Source organism: Squalius cephalus (assembly GCF_949319135.1).
Source record: "Squalius cephalus genome assembly, chromosome: 13".
Taxonomy (NCBI): Eukaryota; Metazoa; Chordata; class Actinopteri; order Cypriniformes; family Leuciscidae; genus Squalius; species Squalius cephalus.
Window position 1 is genome coordinate 32728863 of NC_137134.1, and position 26625 is coordinate 32755487.

At 36.9% G+C, this 26625-nt stretch overlaps 1 protein-coding gene across 1 annotated transcript; it reads left to right on the forward strand.

Moving 5' to 3' along the window:
- The first annotated feature begins 6154 nt into the window (after positions 1–6154).
- Positions 6155–25376, forward strand: LOC307169922 (uncharacterized protein). Its single transcript, XM_079890793.1, has 9 exons — positions 6155–6827; positions 7798–8100; positions 16266–16592; positions 18650–18946; positions 21147–21266; positions 22318–22668; positions 23489–23812; positions 24076–24120; positions 24235–25376. Exons 1-9 carry the CDS (start codon positions 6782–6784, stop codon positions 24270–24272), a joined length of 1851 nt encoding a protein of 616 aa, XP_079746919.1. The 5' UTR covers positions 6155–6781; the 3' UTR covers positions 24273–25376.
- The last annotated feature ends 1249 nt before the right edge of the window (positions 25377–26625 follow it).

Consider the following 26625-nt stretch of genomic DNA (forward strand, 5'->3'; position numbering starts at 1 on the left):
AATGAATGCGTGTTGGTTTCACAGCTGCGCTATTTCTAAGTCAGCCTTATTCACACCCTTGGTTTCTCCTTCTAGTGTCTTTCTTGAAAAAAACTATCACACACACACTATAATAACTGGAGATTTTAACTGTAACACTATAGCATGTTTTATTTGAGTCATGTGACTTTCCAGTGGTCTATCATATGTTTCCTCCTCCTCTTCACATGTTTGTGCTTTAATTTACTGATTTATGTCATCTAGTGCATTATTCACAGTCTATAATTCCTACTCAAGATGGGTCATGCCCCATTGGTTGATCTTGTTCTTATGAACAATTAGATCCTGGGCCCCATCCTGGGCCAAGTAATCCAGTGGGATTTCGGATCACTGATTGGATCAAATCTTGGAAATGGGTTTTTCAAAAGCAAAAGAGGGATTCTGAACTAAGATCAGATCACGTAATCCGATCTTACATTTGATCTGGATCAAACCTGCCCTTTGGGTTTTTCAGAACTTTGAACTTGGTTTGGGATCTATTTGATAACAAAAAAAAAAAACAGGATAATCCTGATCCCATCAGAAGGGTGGATTCAGTTGTGATTTTTTGAACCAAATAAAACCTGAGAGGTTTTTTTTTTTTAAGTGAATGATCCCAAAATCAATGTTTACTGATGATATATACATTTCTTCATATTTGAAGCATATATGAAGCATGTCACATCTAATGAGATATGGTAAAACAACAAAATCTACAATTTAACATTATAACAAAATAAGGAAAGTAAAATGTTTCTGTTTATTACAGTGTTTCTGTTTCTTAAAATTAAAATAAACAATGGTTATTTGTGGCCACCGGTATTTTGCCAACTGTTGTTCTTTGCCAAGCCACTAGGCTACACTGTTGGTTCCATTTAAAGGAGAACTTGGTAACTTTTTTAACTTAATAAAACTGTCTAGAAATCATTTGGATGGTTAAACAACCTGTTCTGGTGATATTGGTGACTTTCCCCGCTCCCCCCAGCGTTCCCAGGCGGAAAACCAACCTTGCAACTTGGGCACTACCGTCCCGGCAAGATAGAAATGGGAAGTCTCGTGAGAAGCGAGAACTATAACGAGAACGAGCGTGAAACACAAATTGCTTTACGGCAATTCGACATAAACAAACACGCATGTATGATGTATTACCAGATTACCCACCTCGGTAGACATAGCTCCACACGATACAGTTGGCTTGCTCCGATCAAAACAAACGCACATGAGCAGCGGTAGAGAAGGGGAGGAGGCCGCCGCAAGTGAGTTTTTTACGACTGTGTTGTGAAATATACACCCTCCCACAGCTGTAGGGGGAGCTCGTGGGGAAAACATGCGACAACAAAAGGGAAAATATGCGAAGAAGTGACTAGAGTTCGCTAGAGTTACTGAGTTCTCCTTTAAGGCTCTAGTACAGCCATTCCCAAACTGTGGTCCGTGAGGGTACTGCAGGTGGTCCGTGGAAAGGCAAAATAAAATATAAAATAATATTTTTTTTACCTTCATTTTACCAGGAAATTCCCATAAAATAAAAATAAAATAAAAAGAATATGTAGGCCTATAATTGATATAACATTTTAATTAAATTGTCAAGTTATTGTGTGATTACTAAAATAGCCTAGTGGTGTTCGGCCGTGACATTCAAGTTCAGTGCCGTTAGAACCACAACATTGGTTCAGTGGATAGCAACAGGTTCTCTGAAGAGAAAAGGGCAGAGGCAAATATGTTCTCATTATCACATCACACGCATAGCCTTTAATGGTGCGTTCACACCGGACAAAATTTCGCTTCAAACATTTGTTTTTATGAAAAGGGATCATATGTCAAATTCGCGCCTGCCGCGTAAAGTGATAGAGTGGGGGAAAACGCCCCCCTTAAGGAAAATGAGACATTATAGTGAAACAAAACATAAATGTGACTAGAATTGCCATCCCGGTTTTGAGTGACTATGGCAGGAGTTATTCACCAAATATTAAAATTGCTCAGCCTTCATAATTAATTAGTATTTTCACTGAAAATATTTTTGTACAAAGGGGGCGTTTTGCCCCAGCGGTGGGGTAAAATGCCCCCTTTCTTACCAACCAGTTTGCTTCATAGATCAACAGCAAAATTAACAGACAATAGTTTTTAATCTCTAAAGGTAAAAGGCAAGTAATGTATCAACATGTATTAATATTTATTTCAGCAATGTTCAAAATAGGCAAAATTAACTACCTTCCATCAGTGAGCTAACTGTGCTAGCAAGCTAGCTAGTTAATGCTCACTTGAGGTAATTTTTTCATGTTTTGTTCAAATATTTTGATTTTACCACCTAGTTATACTGCATTAAGTGTAAAACAAAGGATTTGATAGACAGAAATATTTTATTATAGTAATTATGATAGAGAAACTATGCCCCCAGGGGGGGCGTTTTACCCCTCAGCGTAGGGGGCGTTTTACCCCACAAGCTATGAGTTTTTAAAAAAAATGTTTAATTTTTAAAATATAATTATATTCCTTATAAATAATATATGATCTCAAACTACAGACTTCACTGTTCATCTATCATACATCACTGCGATATCCTGCAGAACAATATTCTCTTAAACACTTATTTACTAATATCTGAAAATTATAGCATTTACCCTGTAATCCTCTTCTCTTCAAATGTGTCGCTGGTGTCAGCTTCTCCATAGAGATTTGTATATCCCCGTTATCAACGTAGTGCATAGCAACAGTAAAAATGTATCTTGACTACTTTTAGTGGTTATTTTGGGAAAAACAGGTGGGGGGCGTTTTCCCCCACTCTACCCCTTGACCACTTTGTATCAATTCGCGCGTCAAGAGCGAAATTGACGCGCGAATTGATACAAAGTGGTCAAGCGTATCACTTTACGCGGCAGGCGCGAATTTGACATATGATCCCTTTTTGAATTTGACGCGCTATTCGCGTCCGGTGTGAACGCACAGTTAGGCATAGGCAGTTTATATGAAACGAAATGTTTATAAATGGAATGAATAAGGCCTATTATTATTTTAATTTCCAGTTAGTTTCTTGATCTCGCGTTTCTGAAATGTTTTGCAGATGTGCTGTTAAGTAGACAAACTCAAGCCTAGGTACTTTTTGAGGACTTGTAAAACTCTGAAGATTAATAATCCCCTAAAATCGCCAAAGGTTTTGAAATGTTGACTATATTCCAGTGTTCTTATTACTGTATAGATTTCATACTCCATTGCTATGGAAATAAGCCTGTTGTTCAAATGAACCTGATTATGCCCTCGGGCGCTTGAGTAAATAAATAAATTAAATATGTGGCAGCCGTTGTGTGCAGTAAACTTTCTTTTAACAAGCCTGTTGTACTGATGTGATGACCAATGATAGTTTTAGAGCTAGTAAGCCTATTTAGAGGTGCAGATTAATTCAGGTAGGACTCTGTGTAGACATATTTTATTGTGTGTATTATGAGGTGGTCCGCGAAAATTCTTGATTACAAATAGTGGTCCACACACACAAAAAGTTTGAAAACCCCTGCTCTAACAGGATTTGGTAATCCTGTAATTTGGTATTTGGATCACAGTGATCCAATCCAAGGTTCCTTTAAAAAACTGGCATAAAAGTAAAATGGATCAGGTGATCCTGAATAGCAAAACATGGGATTTCCAAATCCGGATCAATTTCATCCAGATTACATTTTTTGAAAAACTGGGCCCTGGAGCTTGTCTTGTCCTTGTGTGAGCATGTGGCTTTGGGTTTCTTCTCTGGGTCGTGTTGTAATATCTTTGTTTTTCAGAGCATGGTTTCTGGGTCCTGACACTCCTATCTAGTTTGGTTCTTGTGTCAGGATCCTGACATCTATAGGCTTTGGTCACTTTTGTCTGTCTTGTGCTTGTTTGTCATCATTTTCCCCTGACGTGGATGTCCTTTTGCAGGAGTCCTGACCCAGTGTGTGTGCACTGTCCGTATGTCTGTCAGCCTTGCCAGAGAGCCGTTCCGTGCTGCAGTCCTACTGCCGTCTGCTAGGACTTTTTTGCCCTTTTCAGGAGGTTTATTGTGTTTTCTTTTTACCTTGCAATAAAGACCATACTCTACATTTTAGTTTGCAAGTTTGCATACTCCAACGTTTGCAAGTAGAGACAAAGCCTTGTTATGGTGGATCAATTTCCGGTTCACTATATGGAGGAAGGAGGCAGCATTAATTTGATCACTGAGAAGGACATCTTGTTCAGACACTGGAACGCTGCCCAGTTTGGACGAGGATAACTAAACTAAACTTCGTGGTGTGTGTTTGTGCATGTGTGGTGTCAGTAGATGGTGATGTCTGTCTATATTGAGCGTCACGCAGAAGATGCGGCCTTAAAGGCCTGTTTATCATGCCTAGGACGATTATCGTGCGCGATTTTCACCAATGTTTAACACCTCGTGCCAGAACGCGCCAATGTGAGTATGCACACTGATGCGCAAAACGCCAGGCATAAAAGTGTAATAAAAGATAGATAGATAGATAGATAGATAGATAGATAGATAGATAGATAGATAGATAGATAGATAGATGTTGATCTGGGAGAAAGGCTTTAACCCTGCCACTCCCACACACCGGTGTGTAACCTCATACTACAAGAAAGGCTTTTATGGCCTCTTCTGCACAACAGTGCATTATTTGTTACAACTAAGTTTCTATACAGTATGTTGTTCCACTCTACTGTCTGTATATTTAAACATGTAACTTAATAAAGAACTTTGCCTGCTTTAAAGGCTTTGAGAATCTTTCCTTTTATCACTGATTATGTTGAAAGCTAAAGTGATTATAACTTTCGTTATCTAAACATTCAGGTCAAATCCTACGTTTTATGTTTCCTATCAGTTCTAAGAAAGACTTTTACCTTTAAAGAATAAGAGGTTAAAGAATAACAACAACTTTAATGGAGTCAGATTAATTATATTGGAGTCAGGAGATAAATATTTGAATTAAACACGTCATTCTTCAACTGCCTTTTGTTCCGATTATTGGTTCAAAATAGCAGCGTAAGCTTTCAGCCTTACAATATCAGAGGTAGCGAAAGATACATCTATGCTGCCTTCAAAAATCAATCAGATGAAGGTATCTCAGGAGACAGGAAGTGAAAATAAAATTACATTCGAATGTTGATGCCTTAGAATATGATGGTGGAATAGCTCTTGAGAGCACTTCGACTCGCCGCAGTAAAAAGTCCGAAGTGAAGTCCCACAGAAGTGAGAGGGAGAGGATTTTTCAGGTGTGACTTTTTACTGCGCCGAGTCGAAGTGCTCCCGAGTCCCAAGTGCTATTCCGCCATACATTATAGTTATCCTTTTTACCCGCTTAGAAAAGCGCCACGTTTTATTTTGTGCCGCCATACTTGGTCGTGTAACTACTCGTGTAACTGTATTTAAATCAGAGCCCGTCTACGGAGAGCCTTGGCACTTCCTATTAGCCCCATTGTATCGATCTTGGTTGCAGTTCCATTAGAATTCCACTGGAGGTGATCGCGGGCGAGTGCAGACTGAATGGGAATCTATGGGGCTAGAGGGCTAAATGTGTCTCTTTCACCCGATTGCCGTGAGAAATCTCAGATTTTATTGTAGGTTTTGCAAGTTCAACATGGGTTATAGGTCGAAAGTTGAATGAACGAGTACTTATGTCCTTTCAATTTCTTACAGGTTGAGTTGTTGTTGCCCATAACACACTAGCATTCTGCGTCAGTGAAGGACTGATTACGACTAGAGATACCGCTTGATGGCATCGTGGCATCCGAAGCGGGACCAGAAACAAACAAACAAAAAAACTCATCTAGCACGTGTGTTTACCTGTGTCAGCTGTGTTGTTGATGCCTTGAGAGAAAACAAAGTGCAGAGCGCGAAAGCACCAAAGCGACTGAAGGATTGCCGTAAAGCAGTATCTCTGGTCGTACGATGTGTATGACGTCATTGACATTTTAAAAGACTTTTTAAAGCAAATAAGTGACTCTAAAAAATCTAACACCCTAACACCCTAACAATCTAACACAGTGTTTAATTTCTTTACATCTCCTTTCGAATACAACATTCAAATTACTAGACAAAAAATTATATCCTGAGAAAAGTGGATTTTGAGGAGTATTTCGCCATAGATCTCCATTCATTCTGCACTCGCCTGCGAGCGCCCCCGCATGGACAGAGACCTGTTACTGCAGCCAGTCCAGAAACCGGAAGTTAGCAGAGAATTATCTTCCTATTAGACATTCTCTGATTTAAATAGGGAAAACGTGGAGGTGTTAAAGTGTCGCAGCGCACCAGAGCGATTGAGCGCACACACTGAGACGAGAGAGGTATCAACTCGTTTTAGTTAAGGGAATAACATAGTTCAATATGAAAAAACGGTGAAGTATCCCTTTAAGACCGAAATCACTTCGCGCTACAGCACAGGAGGTGGCGATGTGCAGCTAAAAAACTGGCATGCGACCCGCCAAATAAATCCACAGAAAAAGAATCAGCAGAAGACGCCATCAGCAGACTCTGCGCATTTTACTTCCACTGTAATGTACGATTATTAACACCTGTGATAAGCAGTGCAGATATAATCAAGAAAATGCTCTTGTAGTCTAGATATTGTTAGCCAGTATTAAGTCTCTCTGTTGATCTGCAGTCGTGTTTTAGTGAGTTATTCTCTGTCAGTTGTTTCGGGCGCGACTCTGACACACCCAGAAACACAACGGAGCAGATTATTACAAATAGCCTATAACGTTACACGGGTCGTCTTCGAAAACTAAGATTTTTATTGAAATCTGCAGCAATATGAAGAACTTTTTATTGTTTTTTCTGTTTTCATTTTTCATTGAAGGTATGTTTTATGTTGACGTCTTTACTTTCTGTTTCACTTAAAAAAAATTTATTAAAAAAAACCCGGAAATGCTCAATTGTGTTTAGTTTATCTTTCCCCCGTTGTTTGTAAATAAATTAAATGTGATAACTTTAGTCAAAATATGGGAGGGATAATAAAGTTTCTGTTGTTGTATAATATCTAACGTAAGTCAAGTGTAACAGGACTAGTTTTATACTCCATGCCTTGATATAGCATTTTCATCACATTTTTAAAGTTTATGATGCCTGTTTTCTTGTGACTGGAGCAAAACTCGGTCTTAGATTTTTGTTGTGTGACCTGAGTTCATAATGCAGATGATGATTATTACAGCCCCATTTTAAATATACAGTGCATAACAAATTTATTAGACCACCTGTCATAATAAAGAGAAAACAAAGATCATTCAAAAAAACTTGTTTAAAACTAAAAATGTTAATGTCATTTATTAGGCACGATATATATACTATATATATATATATATATATATATATATATATATATATATATATATATATACATTTTTATTTTGCTTGGCCTCCTTTGACCTTGCATTTTTGTATGTACTTTTCCACAGCCTCTGTTGTTAATGACTTCCAAATAGTTTAGTTGTTTGCTTTTGATAAAACTTTTTATAAGATCTATCCTTGAATCCATTAAATCCCAACAATAATTATATTTTAGCATTAGAAACACTACTGTGATTAAAGGGCTTACACATACTGGTGGATTAACCATTACAGAAATATAAAAAATGATTTTGGTAATCACCATTACTGTTAGTTTAGGGCAGCTGAGGCACAAACCTTATATTGGGTTCTGGTCTAATAAATTTGTTAAGCACTGTATATATCACTTTACCTTTATTAATAAAATAAAATTATCATAAAGAGATATGTCAGTATTTTGTCATTTTATTTTTTGTCTGTACAACTGTTCCTCTGTTCTCCAGGTGTGTTTGGCGAGTCAGTGTCAGTGACAGAGGGAGATTCTGTTACTCTGCACACTGGTCTTACTAAAATACAGGAAGGTGATGTGTTACACTGGAGGTTTGGAGCTGAACGTGACCTCATAGGTGGAGTAATAAACTCGGACCCTACAACATATGATGATGTTCTTCGTGGGATATTCAGAGGCAGACTGAAACTGCACAGTCAGACCGGGGATCTCACCATCAGAAACATCACAACTGAACATGCTGGACCCTATGAAATATCAAACGACGGCATCCTCTTAATGTCATTCAGTGTCATTTGTGAGTATTTAATGCATGTCAATGTTATTATTATCACATTTTGGCTGTAAATATGTGTACAACAACCAGCGATAACAAAGAACAGTCTTTAATTCTATAATCCAAACATTCCACAGGAGAATATGGGTGTTTCTCAATATGCGTTCTTCAGCGATCTTGCGTCCTTGTGTTCTCGTTTTACGTCATCATTAACCGTCGAAGTTCAGACCCAATTCTCAAGAACGCAAGTACAGAGGACGCATGAAAGAACCCGGATGTGTTCTTGATACCGAGGATGCATCGAATGCAGACTTGAGCTAGTACTCGCCTGGTGTCCCAGAAGTCATTGCGGCCGGTTCCGAGTTCGTTCTTCCAAGGAAGCTTGGCAAGACCGGTCTCCACGAGAACACAAGTCTGTTCTCTGCGTTCTTGGAATTGAGAAACAGCCTATGATCCTGAACAATGAACTACTTCTTCTTCTTCTTCTTCTTTCGTTTTTTGGCGCATTGCATTCTCAGTGCATACCGCCACCTACCTTTGCTGTTATGCAGTCATGATTTCTTATAATCAGATTTTCCTTTTTTCTTTTTTCACTCTCACTTGCCTCTTCCTCACAAATCAATCCTTATATATAATTATTTGATGCTCCATCTCATTCCATTTCCCATATCCGATCTGGCGCTGCGTGTTCAGCTCCTCCAGACCGGCCTATGAAATCTGGAATAGACCAAAGCATCCTTATATTAAATCCTTTCACTTAAACCTGCCAAATCCTCATTAACCTTCCCTCTTTCGTTTAAATATGATATCAACTCCTTCCTTTCCTCATCAAACCTTTTACAATCGTATATCACATGCTCTACTGTTTCTTTCTCCCCACAATTCTCACATAAACCAGTCTCATGAACTCCAATTATAAAGAGCGATGCATTCAGTCTTGAGTGTCCAAGTCTCATCCTAGTCATTATAACCTCTTCTTTCCTATTTCTACCATTTATACATTTCTTACCTACCATTTTTTTAATATTATATAAATGCCGCCCCTTATTATCTGTATTCCAGTTTTCCTGCCACTCTTTAATAATATTTTCCTTAATAATAGATTTGATTTCGCCTTTACTTAATGGAACATTAAAATCTATTTCTTCCCTTTTTAAAGCATTTTTTGCTAATTCATCAGCAGATTCATTACCAGCTATTCCTGCATGCGCTGGCACCCAGCAGAATGCAACTTCTATTCCTATCCTTTGTATTCTCCATAATAATGAAAATATTTCACACATCAAATCTTCTCTAGCAGTACAATAAGTAAACAGTGATGTTAAAACAGAAGCAGAGTCAGAGCATATGACTACTCTGTCCGGTTTTACCTCCTCTACCCATGTTAATCCTATTATAATAGCGACCATTTCAACAGTATAAATTGACAATTTAGATGTTAATCGTTTAATTATTGATATTTTAAACTCTGGAATATACACTCCTATTCCTGTAATCCCTGATCTTGGTTCTTTTGATCCATCAGTATAGATGTGCATACTTGCATAGAATCTTTCCTGTATGTATTTATTAACTTGGTACTTAATCATACCCATTTCCTCCCATTCCCGTTTTTTATCTAATATTCCTAAATCAATTTTAACCTCAGAAATAATCCATTTCGGAACCTCTCCCCATACAGGTGACACACTACATTCCATATTAGCAATCTGATATTTCTCTGCTAACTGATTTATCTTCCATCCATATCCTCTCTCGTTACTTAAATATTCCCAACAATTATTTAAAACATCTTTAGCTATACTTTCTCCAGTGTAACTCCTTAAGGATGTCCAAAATACCAAAGACAATTGAACTCTCCGTAATTTCAATGGCATTTCATTCGCTTCTACTAATAATGCATTGACTGGTGTTGTTTTAACTGCTCCTAAGCATATTCTGATAGCTCTATATTGAATTCTATCTAACTTTATTAATGATTCTGACGCTGACCCATAAATCATGCATCCATAATCAACTGTCGATCTTATCAAGGCTTGATAAATTGTTATCATTGAGTCTCTTTCTGCTCCCCATTCTTTCCCAGCTATTGCCCTCATCACATTTAAAACCCTCCTGCATTTTTTATCTATTTCCTCAATATGTTTATTCCAGGTATATCTTCCATCTAACCACATTCCTAAATATTTAAAACTTTTAACTTGTTCTAAAGGCTTTCCATATAATAATAATTTAATATCCTTAAAATTTTCCTTTTTCCTACTGAATATCATATAACTTGATTTACTAGTTGACATTTTAAAACTCCATTCTATACTCCATTCTTCCACCTTATTAATAGCTGTTTGCATACCTGAAATCACTTGCTTTGTATTTCGCCCTCTCTTCCAAATAGCCCCGTCATCAGCATATAATGCACATCCCACACCAAATCCTACATTGTCAAAGATATCATTTATCATAATATTAAAAAGAATTGGACTTATAACACTCCCTTGAGGAATACCATTTTCTGCCTTATAAATTGATGACTGACACATTCCCACTTGAACTACAAATGTTCTTTCAAACAAAAATTGAGATAACCAATTATACATATTTCCATCTATTCCTATCCTTGATGCTTTGATTAATAGCCCTTCTCTCCATACCGTGTCATACGCTTTTTTCTATATCAAAATACACTACTGCCATGATTTCTTTCATAGCTATTGTCTTCTCTACTTCATTACTAACCTTGATTAACGCATCCATAGTTGATCTTTTACCTCTAAATCCACATTGATACTTACTAAATTTACCCTTTTTCTCTAGCTCATATGTTAACCTCTGAACTATAATCTTTTCCATTAATTTACATAAATTTGAAGTCAGAGCAATTGGTCGATAACTTCCTGGGTTTGTTGAATTTCTTCCTGGCTTTACAATAGGGATTACTACAGCTTTCTTCCATATTTTTGGCATAATTCCTTCCATCCATATTTTATTATATAACTCAAGTATCTTTAACAATATACTATCTGACAAATGCTTTATCATTTTATAACTTACCCTATCCACCCCAGGAGCGGTATTGGCACATTTTTGTAATGCAACTTTCAGTTCTGTAAGTGTAAACTCTATATCCATACAGCTACTATTGCTATTTCTTTTCTTCATTATATCTGGATTTTTGTCTAAAATGTCCTTTTTCCTTATCTCATATTCTTCTCCCAATTCTATTCTATGTGCTCTTTCTAAAACCTTGCCTAACATGTTTGCTTTATCTATATCTATTACTGCAACTTTATCTTCTTCAATTAAAACTGGTATTAGAGCCGACTTCTTTCCTTTCCCACTCATATTCCTTAACATATTCCATATTTTATCCATAGGAGTATCTTTTCCTATGGTAGAACAAAATTCTCTCCATCCTTCTCTCTTCGCATTCTTAATTATTTTTTATTATTATTTACATTTATTTTACAAAAAATTGGAAAATGATCACTCCCAACTGTGTTCTCGCTATTTACTTTCCATTCACATAAGTCAGCCATACCATTTGATATTAATGTTAAATCTATACTTGATACCGTATTCTCTGTTAAATTATACCTAGTTCCTTCTCCTGTGTTTAAACATACTAATGATCTATCATCCATGAGCTGTTCAATTACTTCCCCGTTATAATCTATATTTTTACTTCCCCATAGCCAATTATGTGCATTAAAATCACCACACCATAATTCCTTTGTCTCTTTCCTAATTTTTTCAAACAACTTTATTGAAATCTTCTTACACGGGTTATAAAAATTATATATTACAATTGATTCTTCTCTAAAATATATTTCAACTACAACACATTCCATATCTTTAATCTCACTTAATTCCCTATAAATAGTTCCTTCTTTTATAAAAGTTACCACCCCTCCCCCTTGTTTCCCAATCCTATCCTTTCGAACAGACTTATATCCTGGTAACACAAATTGCAGATTTGGCTTGAGCCAAGACTCTTGAACACAAATTACACTTGGTTTATGTTCCAAATCGAGTACATATTTTTTTAATTCTTGACCATTTGCCACAAGGCTCCTTGCATTCCATTGCATTACATTTATCACCATTGATCTATTCCGATCCCTGTGAACCTTCTACTATTGTTGCTCTAGTTAGACTTTCATGTATTGCGCTTACTGAAATCCCAGATATCCCTAGGAATTCTGATGCAGCTTCAAGAATTGTTTTAATCTTTGCCGATCTGCTTGGCAACATAGCAGTGACATTAATTACCTTAACAATAAAGGCTAGAAAGTTCTCTTTAGTCATTATTAAAGTATTTTCTTTTATATCACACTGTTGTTCTGATTCTTTAGTTTGAACCTTTCTCTTGTCCCTTGCTTCTTGGTTGAGATTATCCCTCATCTCATCCCTCCTGTCCTCCTTACCTTTACAAACCTTCACTGCTTCTGCATAAGTGACTTTATGCTCAGTCTTGTATTTTTGGACTTCTCTTGCTTTAATTTGAACCTCACATCCTCCATATGCGGCACTGTGAGCTCCTCCACAGTTGCAGCATTTTAATCCATTCACCTCTGTGCATTTATCATAATCATGCTCACCTCCGCATTTTGCACATCTTACCTTTCCCCGACACACTGCAGCCACATGTCCTATTCGTTGACATTTAAAACATCTCAATGGCATTGGTACATAGGCTACACTCTTACAGGGTAACTTATGTATCCCATTTGAACCTTTTCAGCCATTTTCCCTTCAAATGTCAACAAGACACTCAAGCTTTCCTGTCGTTGTCCTTCTATCGTCTTATACAGTCTTCTCACATTACTAATCTTACCTCCTCTTATATTTCCATGCATTTCGTCAGTGGATATATATGTTGGAATTCCATATATTACACCTTTTTCCCCAATTTCTACTCCAACCTCTTTGGTTGTGACCTTTTCTCCGTTCATTTCTTTTATCTTGAGTAGTTTGTTTTTCTGCCCAATATCTTTCACTATGATCAGAACTCTCCCTTGCCCCAAACACTTAGCCAAAACAACTGCCCCAATGATTTTATCAATCGCCTTGGATAGTCCTATTGGATGTAAATGAATTCCTGTACTCTTTTCAAATGTCAGCATAATTTTGTGTCCATTTTGTTCTCTTATTATTTCTTGGTTTTCTTTTGTCTTTTTTTTTTGTTTTATCCTGCATTGCTTCTATCATATCTTCGCTATCCTCCTGATCCTTAGATTTCTTACGTTTCTTACGTTTCTTACGTTTTTCGTTCTTTTTTTTATTACTTTTCCCCGAATATATCTCCGTAAATCCTTCCCTGTCCTCCATTATCGATTCCTCAGAATCTTCCTCCATGACTGCACAACAGCAACACCCGCCTCTCCTTCTCCCCACTTGTTTATTTCTCTTCAAGAATAATCTTCAAAAGCCACAAGTTGACCTCGCTGCCACACGCTGCCTAAAACCTATCCAGCCGCACACTTCCGCCTACGAGCCGCCGCATCAATCGCATCCCCAACCCAGTCCTGAACAATGAACTGAAGGAACTAATGGCTTAAATACGCAGACAGGGTAATCAAGGTAAATCAGAAAAGGTGTAGAGGTAATTAATAAACAAAGAAACTAACTAAGGCCTTGTCCACCCTAATAAGTTTTCATTGCAAATCACATATTTTTCTCTCCGTTTTGAGATGTTTTTATTAATGAAAACAAAGCTCACCAAAGTGGATAAATTTGAAAATGCCTTTTTCGCGTTGTAGTGTGGATTGTGAAAATGGAGCTATTTGAAAACACGTAAGTTTAGTCATGTGATGCATATTGTACTGATAGATATTCATGTTTATATCGGTATTGCGCCTGTTGTGCTATGAATGTGCTATTCACTTTCACGCTGTTGCTGAAATATGTTACTATGTGTCTTGACAGGTAATGCACCAGAGCATTTTTTTTTTACACATTTAAGAAAACACCATTTCACAGTGAAAATAGATATTGTTTTTGGCCCATGTATCCTTGTATTGTATATTAAATAAGGTTATAACACCCAACATTTTAGATACCAGTGAAATTTAACAACTCTCGATTCCAATTTCGATACCACAGCTAAACCTACTAATATACATTTGAAAGATTATTAAAGACAAGCAAACAGTCATTAAGAAAGAACAAATAATTAAACTACAAGCAATAACACAAATAAGTACAATAAAACAAAGATACAAATGTAATAATTAGTGTTTTTCAGGTAGGTCTAACAGTTCTCAGGTATAGAAATTTAATAAAGTACAAATGTTAAATAACACTGCATATATTATTCACTGTGCAAATTTAAGGTTAATCCTTTTTAAAGTTAAAAAAACGATATTCAGTGAAGAGCAGGGAGGGATTTCACAGCTCTTCACTAAAACACACCCGTAACACGCCTCTCTGGAACAACGTCACACTAACCCATCTTTTCACCAACAAATGGAAGTTTTATCAGAAAACTAATCAGAAAGAAATCATTGGAAACTGAAATCACAAAACAAACATGATAAAAGAGACCATTTGCTGGCATTTTTGTTGTTTACTTAAGATGTATTTAGTTTAATATTTTTCTGCAGTACTACCCATAGATGTGTACTAACCTGAAGGGCACTAATCACAGACCTTACAGCCTTTGCAGAACACGTCAAACTTACTTTTAAATTTAAGTAAATTTGCTTACATTTATATTATGTTTTAAGATACAGAATATTTGTCTGTTAAGCAAACAAAATGGTCTACAAACACAGGGTTGGATATTCTTAATGTTTTTCAATATGCAACAGCGAGGGAAAGTTCCTTTTTTGCCTATTGCGACAAAAGCAGGCATAAAATAAATTTGTGAGAGTGAGTTTACAGCATCATTTTTTATAGTACAATGATGACATTTTATGTCAAAAGATCAAGGAAAATTTGATTACTCAATTCATGACTCCTTTAAAATATTCAAATAATAAAGCAGGCACAGGCTATTACACAAAGTATGAGTAAAGATGCTATACATGCCACTCTTCTGACTAACCCAATTGCATTTTTTAGTGTGTTTGTTTCGTTTACCCAGATTAGAGTGCAAATTGGCAAACTGACATAGAGACAGAGCGACACGCGTCATAATCTGAAAACCACGCCCACCGGGGGGAAAACCAAGAATCCAACCGTCTCCCTTGACTTTGTATTGCGAGAGGCTGCCTCCTTGTCATTTCTTGCTTCTAACAAAAGACAGAACAATGCCTAAAAGCTGCTGTGTGACTGGGTGTACAGCAAACAAGCTAAAAAACACAGAAATAAGTTTTTATTAGCTTCCGAACTGTAAAAGCCAGCCTTTAAAGGAGAACTCCGGTCAATTTTAACATTGAGCTCATTTTTTTGTAAATTTGGAGTGCTGTCAGTACAGAGAACAACGACAAAAATCGGTGTTGCCTACACCGTGTTATCCTCTTTTTAAAATTTTCACCCTGTTGACTTAAATGGGGCAAGTTTTAAACCTGCTTTTAGCCTCTTAACATCCTTGATGTGTCATTACAAGTGCATTCCTTCAGAGTGAACACGGTGAATCTGACTGCAGTAGATGTGAAAGATATGAATAAAAATAACAGGAAGTAAATACAGGTATGTGCGTTTGCTGAATTAACATCATTTTTATTCATATCTTTCACATCTACTGCAGTCAGATTCACCGTGTTCACTCTGAAGGAATCTCTCACATGGCTGATGCACTTGTAATGACACACTCCAAATGTACAAAAAAATTTGCTCAATGTTAAAATTGACCGGAGTTCTCCTTTAAGGAGACAAAAATGGATACAGGCAATAAGACGTGAAGCATCAGCAGGAAGAATAAGTACATGGGATCCTGATTCCTGAAACTCAGTATGCACTAAAAATACACTGTGTGCAGTAAATATGTAGTCACTGGTAACTAAGTCAAATATCCAAATGTCAGTTTTATGTATTATATTTCTGTAAGGTGCTATCCCTGTCGCCGATTACGTTCCCCTCCTTTGGGCGTTCCCCTCTTGATTTTACACATTCTCCTCTAAATGTTGTTTGTTGTCGCTTTATCCAGTAAATCTCCTTCCAAACTCAAAATGTGATTTTTGCACTAATGAAGATCTGAATAACTGCAATATGAGTCTTAATAACTATTCCTATTTCTTCTCCAGTTGTGTTTGATGAAAAAAAGTCATCGGTGCTCCTAGGAGAGTATGTCACTCTATCCACTGGTGTTACTAATACACAGATGTATGAAGTGATACAGTGGAGGTTTGGAGATAAAAAATATCTTATAGCTGAAGTCAATAAGAAGACTGGAAATGTCTCATATGATGATGTTCCTGATGGGAGATTCAAAGGCAGACTGCAGCTGGACTATTGGACTGGATTTCTGACCATCACGAACACCAGAACTGAACATGCTGGACTCTATGAAGTTGATTTAATTAACAGGAGCAAATACACCATGCACAAGACATTCAGTGTGACTGTCAAAGGTGAGTCCATCAAGTCTTTCAGTGTAATACATTTATTTAGATCAGCATTGTGTGAACAATTTAGATTAAAATCAGCACGTTTGTGCTTAAGTATATACAGTGAGGAAAATACGTATTTGAACACCCTGCTATTTTGCAAGTTCTCCCACTCAGAAATCATGGAGGGGTCTGAAATTGTCATCGTAGGTGCATGTCCACTGTGAGAGACATAATCTAAAAAAAAAAATCTAGAAATCACAATGTATGATTTTTTTAACTATTTATTTGTACTGTATGATACAGCTGCAAATAAGTATTTGAACACCTGAGAAAATCAATGTTAATATTTGGTACAGTAGCCTTTGTTTGCAATTACAGAGGTCAAACGTTTCCTGTAGTTTTTCACCAGGTTTGCACACACTGCAGGAGGGATTTTGGCCCACTCCTCCACACAGATCTTCTCTAGATCAGTCAGGTTTCTGGGCTGTCGCTGAGAAACACAGAGTTTGAGCTCCCTCCAAAGATTCTCTATTGGGTTTAGGTCTGGAGACTGGCTAGGCCACGCCAGAACCTTGATATGCTTCTTACAGAGCCACTCCTTGGTTATCCTGGCTGTGTGCTTCGGGTCATTGTCATGTTGGAAGACCCAGCCTCGACCCATCTTCAATGCTCTAACTGAGGGAAGGAGGTTGTTCCCCAAAATCTCGCAATACATGGCCCCGGTCATCCTCTCCTTAATACAGTGCAGTCGCCCTGTCCCATGTGCAGAAAACACCCCCAAAGCATGATGCTACCACACCCATGCTTCACAGTAGGGATGGTGTTCTTGGGATGGTACTCATCATTCTTCTTCCTCCAAACACGTTTAGTGGAATTATGACCAAAAAGTTCTATTTTGGTCTCATCGGACCACATGACTTTCTCCCATGACTCCTCTGGATCATCCAAATGGTCATTGGCAAACTTGAGACGGGCCTTGACATGTGCTGGTTTAAGCAGGGGAACCTTCCGTGCCATGCATGATTTCAAACCATGACGTCTTAGTGTATTACCAACAGTAACCTTGGAAACGGTGGTCCCAGCTCTTTTCAGGTCATTGACCAGCTCCTCCCGTGTAGTTCTGGGCTGATTTCTCACCTTTCTTAGGATCATTGAGACCCCACGAGGTGAGATCTTGCATGGAGCCCCAGTCCGAGGGAGATTGACAGTCATGTTTAGCTTCTTCCATTTTCTAATGATTGCTCCAACAGTGGACCTTTTTTCACCAAGCTGCTTGGCAATTTCCCCGTAGCCCTTTCCAGCCTTGTGGAGGTGTACAATTTTGTCTCTAGTGTCTTTGGACAGCTCTTTGGTCTTGGCCATGTTAGTAGTTGGATTCTTACTGATTGTATGGGGTGGACAGGTGTCTTTATGCAGCTAACAACCTCAAACAGGTGCATCTAATTTAGGATAATAAATGGAGTGGAGGTGGACATTTTAAAGGCAGACTAACAGGTCTTTGAGGGTCAGAATTCTAGCTGATAGACAGGTGTTCAAATACTTATTTGCAGCTGTATCATACAAATAAATAGTTAAAAAATCATATATTGTGATTTCGATGACAATTTAAGACCCCTCCATGATTTCCAAGTGGGAGAACTTGCAAAATAGCAGGGTGTTCAAATACTTATTTTCCTCACTGTATATATATTGTATCCTACTGTCTCTTCTGACTCTCTCTAACAAGATTAATGAAAATAATAAATTATATATTGAAATAAAACTGATAATGAAAATTGTCATAACAATCATCTAACACCTATGTGTTTCTTGAATGTTTGTTATGCTCTGTATTTAGTGAAGTCATGTTCACCTGGATTCTCTTCTTTTTGTTTTTTCTCTCCAAGAAATGTCCTGTTAGACGTAAATTTTGCTCCCTCACAAGGAAAAGTTGCTATTGAATTTAATCTCGTAAAAGACAAGACTTAGAGTTGTTAACTAAAATTATTGTCAGTGCTATATAACTTTATTTATTTTTTGTATGCATGTAATGAATCTCTGAGTAGCTGTTCCTTAATGTTCTTCGTTTGTTGTTACAGGTGAAATACAGCCAGTGTCAGTGAAGGAGGGAGAGACTATCACTCTACACACTCATACTGTATTACAGACATATGATACCGCACTGTGGATGTTTGGAGACACTGTCATGCTGTCAATCCAAAAAAATAACATTATTGATGTTCCTGATGGGAGATTCAGAGACAGACTGAAGCTGGATCATCAGACTGGATCTCTGACCATCACAAACACCAGAACCACAGACTCTGGAGAATATGATGTGAAGATCAGCAGCAGCAAACAAATCATACACAAGAAATTCAATGTTATGGTCACTGGTGAGTAGATCAAATCTGTCAATATAATAATGCTCTTATCTAATATTTTGAATGCATGCCATAGTATTTATTACATTTGACATTTCATTTTGTTATTACAAGAGGTTGAAATGAAACCAATAGTTTGCATTTACTTCACTGAATGTGGTTAAGGAGCCATCAGATTAGGGTGTCAATTTCAGGCAGAAATCCAAAACCCTAAGGGTTTAAGAGGTTAAATCAGAGCTCTATGAATACAAAATTTGCACTAATTGAAACTCCATGTGAAAAGTTAAACATCAGTTTTGGATCTCAAATTGTTCTAGTTTGTAAGTCTCTCAAAGAGATTTGGGGCAAAATACTAAAAGATATTTGTAAAGGAAATACTATTTTTGAACAAAAAACAAAGTTCTCTCATTTGAGAGAAGCAGTTCTTTTGTATTAATATGTATTGAAATGTTATATTTCAATGGTTGGTTATTGATAATTTCACTGTCTGTTGGTCGGATACAGTTGAGAAATGCATTTTATGTATTTTGAATGCTTGTGTTTATAATTTTCTCAGTTGACACTTTCTTCCCAAGACAGTAAACTGAAGTTCTTCTTCTGTGTTGTAAGACAGTAATGCATTAATAATGTTTGTTATTAATGCAGAGACCATGACATTGGTAGTAAATGTTTTAAGACTGTTGGCATGTTTGCAAAGTAACTTTAACTATTTAATCTGAATTCCTACTTATAATGTTGTTATTGAAATCAATCAAACAGCTGCTGTAACAGTAAAACAGCATCAACAGTGAATGAGGAAATCATAATATCAGATGTAACTTAAATAGGCGTGAGATGCTTCTTATTTATGATTCACTTCAAACAGAATTAGATTCATATTTACAAAGTTTCAGTCATAGCTGATTCTTCAAAGTGTTTAAAAAATTAAATTAAATTCAGATACATTCATTTTAAAGGGTACATAACACACACAGTTAGTTTCTGCCAATCTCACGTTAACCTTGAGTACCTATAGAGTAGTATTGCATCTTTCATATCTCCTAAGAGTCTTTAGTTTTATCAGATTTATAAAAGACAAATACGCTGTACAGATTCTTTCAGAAAACAGTCGAGCTCCTGGAGGTGTGCCGTGGGCGGAGCTAAATAGCTTACTCACAGATTGTCAACAAAACAGACATTTGATGCACAGATGCAGTTTTACTTGGGCTACTGCCTGTGGTTCCGACTCATGACCATTGTAATTTTAGCACTGGGACTGCTCCATCTTAGACTGGGTAAACCCAATCTGATCTGCCAGCAATTTGATTTCGCCCTGCAGCTCAGGCTGGAAACCTTTACATGTTTCTTTCCTGCTTCCGTTACAAATCTGCGGGGACCAATCACAAACTGGCTTATCCACCTGGCGCCCTACTGGTGGGTTTAACACTATTACGACAGAGAAGCGACGGCAAGCATTTGATTTACCCATCTCTCTCACGACCGTTGATCCAATACCATTTAACCTCTCGACGATGCTCAATGGCTTTTTTAGTTAAGCAAACAAATCGCTCGAGTGGGTGTAAATACCACTTACTTTCATGTTTTTTCTGCATAACCTGCAAAAATCGCTCGATGCCATTGCTGCTTCTGCAAACCGCTGATCATGCTACAAACCAACACGTTTCCTGACACGTTTCCTGTCTGGATTTTTCGCGTTGCTCTGCAAAGTATGTCACCCGGATCGTTGGTCTGATTGGTTGAAGGACTATCTAATTGCGTAGAGTCATTTGAACTATGCCCGTTGATCACACCTCTTGTTCAGTAGAAAATACAGAGCAGACTCCCCAGACTAATGCACTAATTTAAACTGAATTTGAAATGTTAAAAATAAACTCTGTATCTTGAACTGTTTGAGACTGTTATAATTTGTTACTCGTTTGGAAGATTTTGGTGCAAAAGATTTGTAAAGGGAATATTATTATTTTAACTATGTCTCAACATTTCATGCTTGAGACAAAATTTTAATTAACATTTTAGTTGTATTTAAATGATTAGATGATTACATTAAATGATAACATTGATCAGATGAACAGTGAAAAGGAGAATCATGATATCTGAAATTACATTAGAGGCTCATTTATGATTCACCTTTAACAGAATCAGATTCATATTTAAATAGATCAGACTGACAGATTCACTCACACTGACTCTCTCTTTATCATTACACATCCAGCTCTGTCTCCAGGAGCTAAAGCAGGGATTGTTCTTGGTGTTCTGCTGGTGTGTGCTGCTGTTGGTGCTGTTGCTGGTGTGATTTACCATCGCCACAAGATCTCTGAACTAGAACAAACATGTAAGTATTACAGCTGATAAAGCACGAGAAATACTGAGCTTTATTATGCTACAGTAGAGATTAAGTGTAAAATGTTTGTTCATAATCATGTTTCAAACACTTTACATATGTGTGTGTTGTGTTGTAGTTTTGCTCATAAAAGCAGGGTTAGAAAGAAACATAATCAATACACAGATATTAGAGAGCTCTGACCTGTGGTTTTGTTTAAGAATGAACGGCTCTGAATGCATTTTTATAAAACTTTATATAACTATTTTTTTGTTGTGTGGAAATGACATTTATAGCTAGTCCACACTTTTTAAAATGATAAGTTAAGTTTTCTGTTAGTGTTGGTGTCTGGGTTTGGGTTAAAATGCAGTATTTATAACTAGCTTTAACAGTAGACTTGTGTGTAATGTCCACATTCAGATAACTGAGTAGACGTGTGTCTCAATCATAACTGATCTGCTCTCCTGACGGGTGTTTTGCTGCTTTCACACAGATTCTGTGCACTCTTCATCTGGTCAGGTTCAAAGGTCATCTTAAACCAGCACACCAGCTCAGAGTAGTTTATGATGCTCTTCATACCAAAGAAATGGACACTCTAGGAAAAGTAATAGATTTATTTAAATGATAGGAAATACAGAGCAATGGCTTCAGGGTGTCACAGATGCTAAAATAATGAACACAACCATATCAAACAAAACCTGTGATTAAAATCAGATGGGGAAAATAAAATAAAACATAAAACCTTCTCTGACTACCCAACATTTACACATTTAGCAGATACTTTTATTTAAAAAAGAAACACTTAATGATGAATACAACACAAAACACACAGGTAAAAAACAGATTATGAATAATGTTGAAGTATATCAGATAATGTGTTAGTTATATTGTCTTTTGCTGTGAGTGTGATTCAGTGTTTACAGGTTTAATGATCAATCATTGAGCAGGAGTCAGATGTGGAGCGAATGATCATGATGATTTTATTCCTCTCTGCTTTTATTGCTTTTCTTCTCCAGCTAATGTCTGTTCTGTGTCTCTCTGTTTTCTGTTTGCTGATCTGAAGGGATTTATACACGGACGACACTGACAGTGATGGAGGGAGAACCTGTCACTCTAAACCCTGATGGAGCACATAAAGATGACAAATTACTGTGGATGTTTGGAGGCTCTTGTATTGCTGAAAGGAAAAGCGCTGCTGAAAGGAAAAGCGCGGCTGAAAGGGAAAGCGCTGCTGATAGTTTCACTGTATATGATGATGTTCTTGATGGGAGATTTAAAGACAGACTGAAACTGGATCATCAGACTGGATCTCTGACCATCAAAGACACCAGAACCACAGACTCTGGAGTTTATGAACTAGTGATCATCAGATCGGAAGAGATCTCAGTAAAGAGATTCAGTGTTTCTGTCTTCGGTGAGAAACTCAAATCTTTACGTTATAATGATTTTATTTTAAATCAGCTGAATTGATTAAATTAAGGACTATGGGTTTATTTGGTGATATCTTCTTATATGCACAGTCTTCTGCACAAGTATTGAAGCATAATGTCATCTATTACGCTGTATATAAAGACAGTTTCATTTCAAATCACTTTAAAATCAAATGAGTATTGATTAATGTTTTAATAATTTTGCACTAAACTTGATCAATATGTTGTGTGTTTGTGAGCCACTGAAGACCTCCACAACTCTCTGACAGAGAAACATTCAGTGACGGCACATTAATAATAAACACATTAGCTCAAGAAAATTATTGAATCAAATCGCATCAGTCTTTTGATAGAAAGTAAAAATGATCTGCAGTTTCTCAAGATCAACACTATAAATATATAAAGTGTAGAGTTAATCAGAATAAAACCATTATTACTGGAACAATAAGAAGAGAAAACAAAGAGGAACATAAAACAAACCACAATGAAACATTATATTCAATAAAAATGATATTGTTTCCTGGAGTAAACACAATTAAACACTGATGTGTTCATCCTGATGATCACACATGAATCAGAGAATATGATTGGTCCAACACACACATCACAACACACACGAGAACTGAGGCCATTTGACTTGATTATAGATTTATACCATAATTTAGTTGTTTATATAATGAGAAATCACATTAATTTTATTTATAAAATGAGTAAGTTTTAGGTATTTAGTATGGAGGAATTTATCCATGTTGCTTTTACTACTTGGTTTTCTTTTTCTGATTTCTGTTCTGTGTTTCTCTGTAGGTAAAGCTCAGACAAAGGAAATAAAGCAAGTGTCAGTGAATGAGGGAGAATCTGTCAAACTGGAGACTGGTGTTACTGACATACAGAAAGATGAACAGATCCAGTGGAAGTTTGGACTAAACATTCGGTTAGCTGAAATCACAAGAGGAGACAAGATTATCTCACCAATAGCTGCTAAAATATTCAAAGGCAGACTGCAGCTGGATCATCAGACCGGATCACTGACCATCAAGAATACCAGACCCACAGATGCTGGAATTTATATGCTACGCAAAATTGAAGAAGGAAAAAGCACAAATAAATTATTCAGGGTCAAAGTCTCTGGTGAGTAAATCACATATGTCATTATAATAACAGTCTTATTTTAGATCAACCCTGTCAGACATTTAGATGAAAGAGTGAGTTTGTATGATGACACTTTCTGATTTCTGTCAGAACAGACTCTGTCAATGTGTGTGTGTAATTGTAAATGATTGTGTTAGTATTAAGAAATCTAAATGCAAATAATACATTCAAAATCAACTCTCCTTACTATATAAAAGCAAAGCTTTCCTTTAATATGATCTGTCTCGTGTGTTTTCTTTCAGATTCCACTGAAATAAAAAATAAGCCAGTGGAGAAAAGTGTGAGAAGTATGAATCCAATTTAACATTATCATCATTCATAATAAATCAAAATAAACTGTCCTTACTATTTATATAAATAGCTTTTCTTTAATATGATCTGTCTTGTGTGTTTTCTCTCAGAAGATAACCCAGAGAATGTGCCTTTGAGGAGTGTGTAGACGTTCCATGACTCCGGACTGTGACATTATCAACATTCAAAATCAATCCAAATCAGATTTCTCCTGATGTGAGTCTCTAAACCCCCGTATGAAGGAGATCTAGCTGTGTGTGTGTGTGTGTGTGTGTGTGTGTGTGTGTGTGTGTGTGTGTGTGTGTGTGTGTGTGTGATGTTAAACAACAGGATAACATACAGACACATTTCATTTACTATGTTCTTCACACTGATCTTAAGACTAACTCTCATCTTTATTTGATCCTCTAATGTAAATCTAATCAAAATCTCCACATTTCATCTGTTACTCATGGCATATAATACACACTGTATAATCCAGTTTCTGTTTCTGCATCTATTAGACAAGATATCTGATGAGAAATGTCATGTATAGACTATATAAGAAGAATGTGTGTGTGCTAAACCAGTATTTATCGGACTAATGTGTGTTTTTATATAACAAGCATGTTTAATCCTGAGCTTTAGATGCTTTAACAGTCTCTTCACTTCTAGAAGTTTCTAGAAACAGTTTAACTGAAGAAGCTTCAGTGTGACTTTGACTGTTCATCTCTGTGTGAAACTCTGTTATTGCAGGAATTATCTGAACATTTATATTACTCTAGTATTATTTTGCCTTACTCTATTTACTCATATTATAATCTGTATTTTATGATACATAATTGCTCTTATATTTTTATCAATCTATATTTTGTATTATCTGAAGTGAATCTGCCCATCTGTGTCTCTCAGATCAGATGTGAATGTGAAATTATAAACTCTGATTCTCTGTAGATGATTTTCACTGTTGTGTGAAATTATTGTTTTCTGATTGTTCTTTTATTTCATTTAATCAGAGAAGCTTCAGCTTGAATCTTTTGTATTTGCTGATTTGAGCCGGACGCACAGCGTTCACTTCATGCTGTTACTGAATAAAATAATCAAAATAAACCACAAAAACACAAATCTTGAGGCTGTCGTCTGCTTTATGCTCATCCTGATCCTCCAGACTGGAAAACTGGAGAAACACCATTTTGGTTCTTCAGAAAGTCACACTTGTGTGTAAAGGAATAATAAAGTTGCTCAGAATAAACACATTTGACTGGAACAATGTAAAAAAAAAAAATAAAAATAAATCCTCAGGCCAATATACAGCGTTTGACACTTTAATGCTCCGAGCGGGGCTGCGCTCTTGAAATACCGCCTATGTAAGTTTGGAGAAGACGGACCATCGTTGGCCAGGTCATGTGACCTGGAGAACGTATCGCTTTACGGCCGTCACGTGACCATAGGCTCTGTGCCCGGTTGCATAAAGCACCTTAAGTGTAATTTTCCCTTAAGTTCGCCCTTATGTTTCCCTTAAACCTAAGGGTGTTGCAGAAAAAAACCCTTAAGTGTTACTTTAAGTGAAACGTCATAAACACTTAGAATTTCCCTTAAATGCTGTTTTTTCACTTAAACAATCCCTTAAAAAGCGTTAAGTGTTGCATAAAACCCCTTAACGGTCATTTCCCTAAGTATAACTTAAGGTTTGGAAATCGTAACCTTAATAGTAACGCGGACAAAAATAAGACGACATGGCTGAATTTATGGAACCAGCTGAAGATCATTATGTGCCAAGAAGAATTTTTAGGGATAGGGAGAACCCTTTGGACCATCTTAGCGATGAAAAATTGTTGCAAGAATACCGATTTGATCGACGCGCAATATTTGCGCAATAAATCGCTAACAAACTAGAGAGCGACCTTGACCATGTCACACATCGCAACCACTCTTTACCTGCGGTGTTACAACTGCTAATAGCACTGCGTTTTTTTTCAACTGGGAGTTTTCAGTAGTGGGATATGTTTTACACGTGCATAAATCGGCTACCATTCAATAAATGTAGGCTACAATTAGTGTGTATCGGATTTTCAGGTGATATTCTCAATTCATTCAGTTAACGGACGCTCTGAGGTATAGTGTTCAGACTGCAGACAGCAACGATCACATTTAATTGTACAGTACAGTCAGAGCCGTCGCATAGACTGTGCGAACTGTACACCGCACAGGGCCTCGCGCCACTAGGGGGCCTCGCAATCCTGCTGTTTTTTGGGTTTTTGTTTTTTTTTTTACATTTTTTTTTGTTGTTGTCCCCACCACTTTTTAAAACATCTCGCGGCACGGATATAACAATTCTACAAATAAAACATCTCCAGTTAACTGACAGAGCATTCATTTCGTTCGTTTTTTAAATAAGAGATGCGATGATCTAGCGCTGAAATGTTTTTTTAAATCAAGTGATCAAAGTGCTCGTTGCCGCTGCGATCAGTGGGCGGATACAGTGTTTTCTCGTGTGGCTCGCGCACACACCGCACTAACTT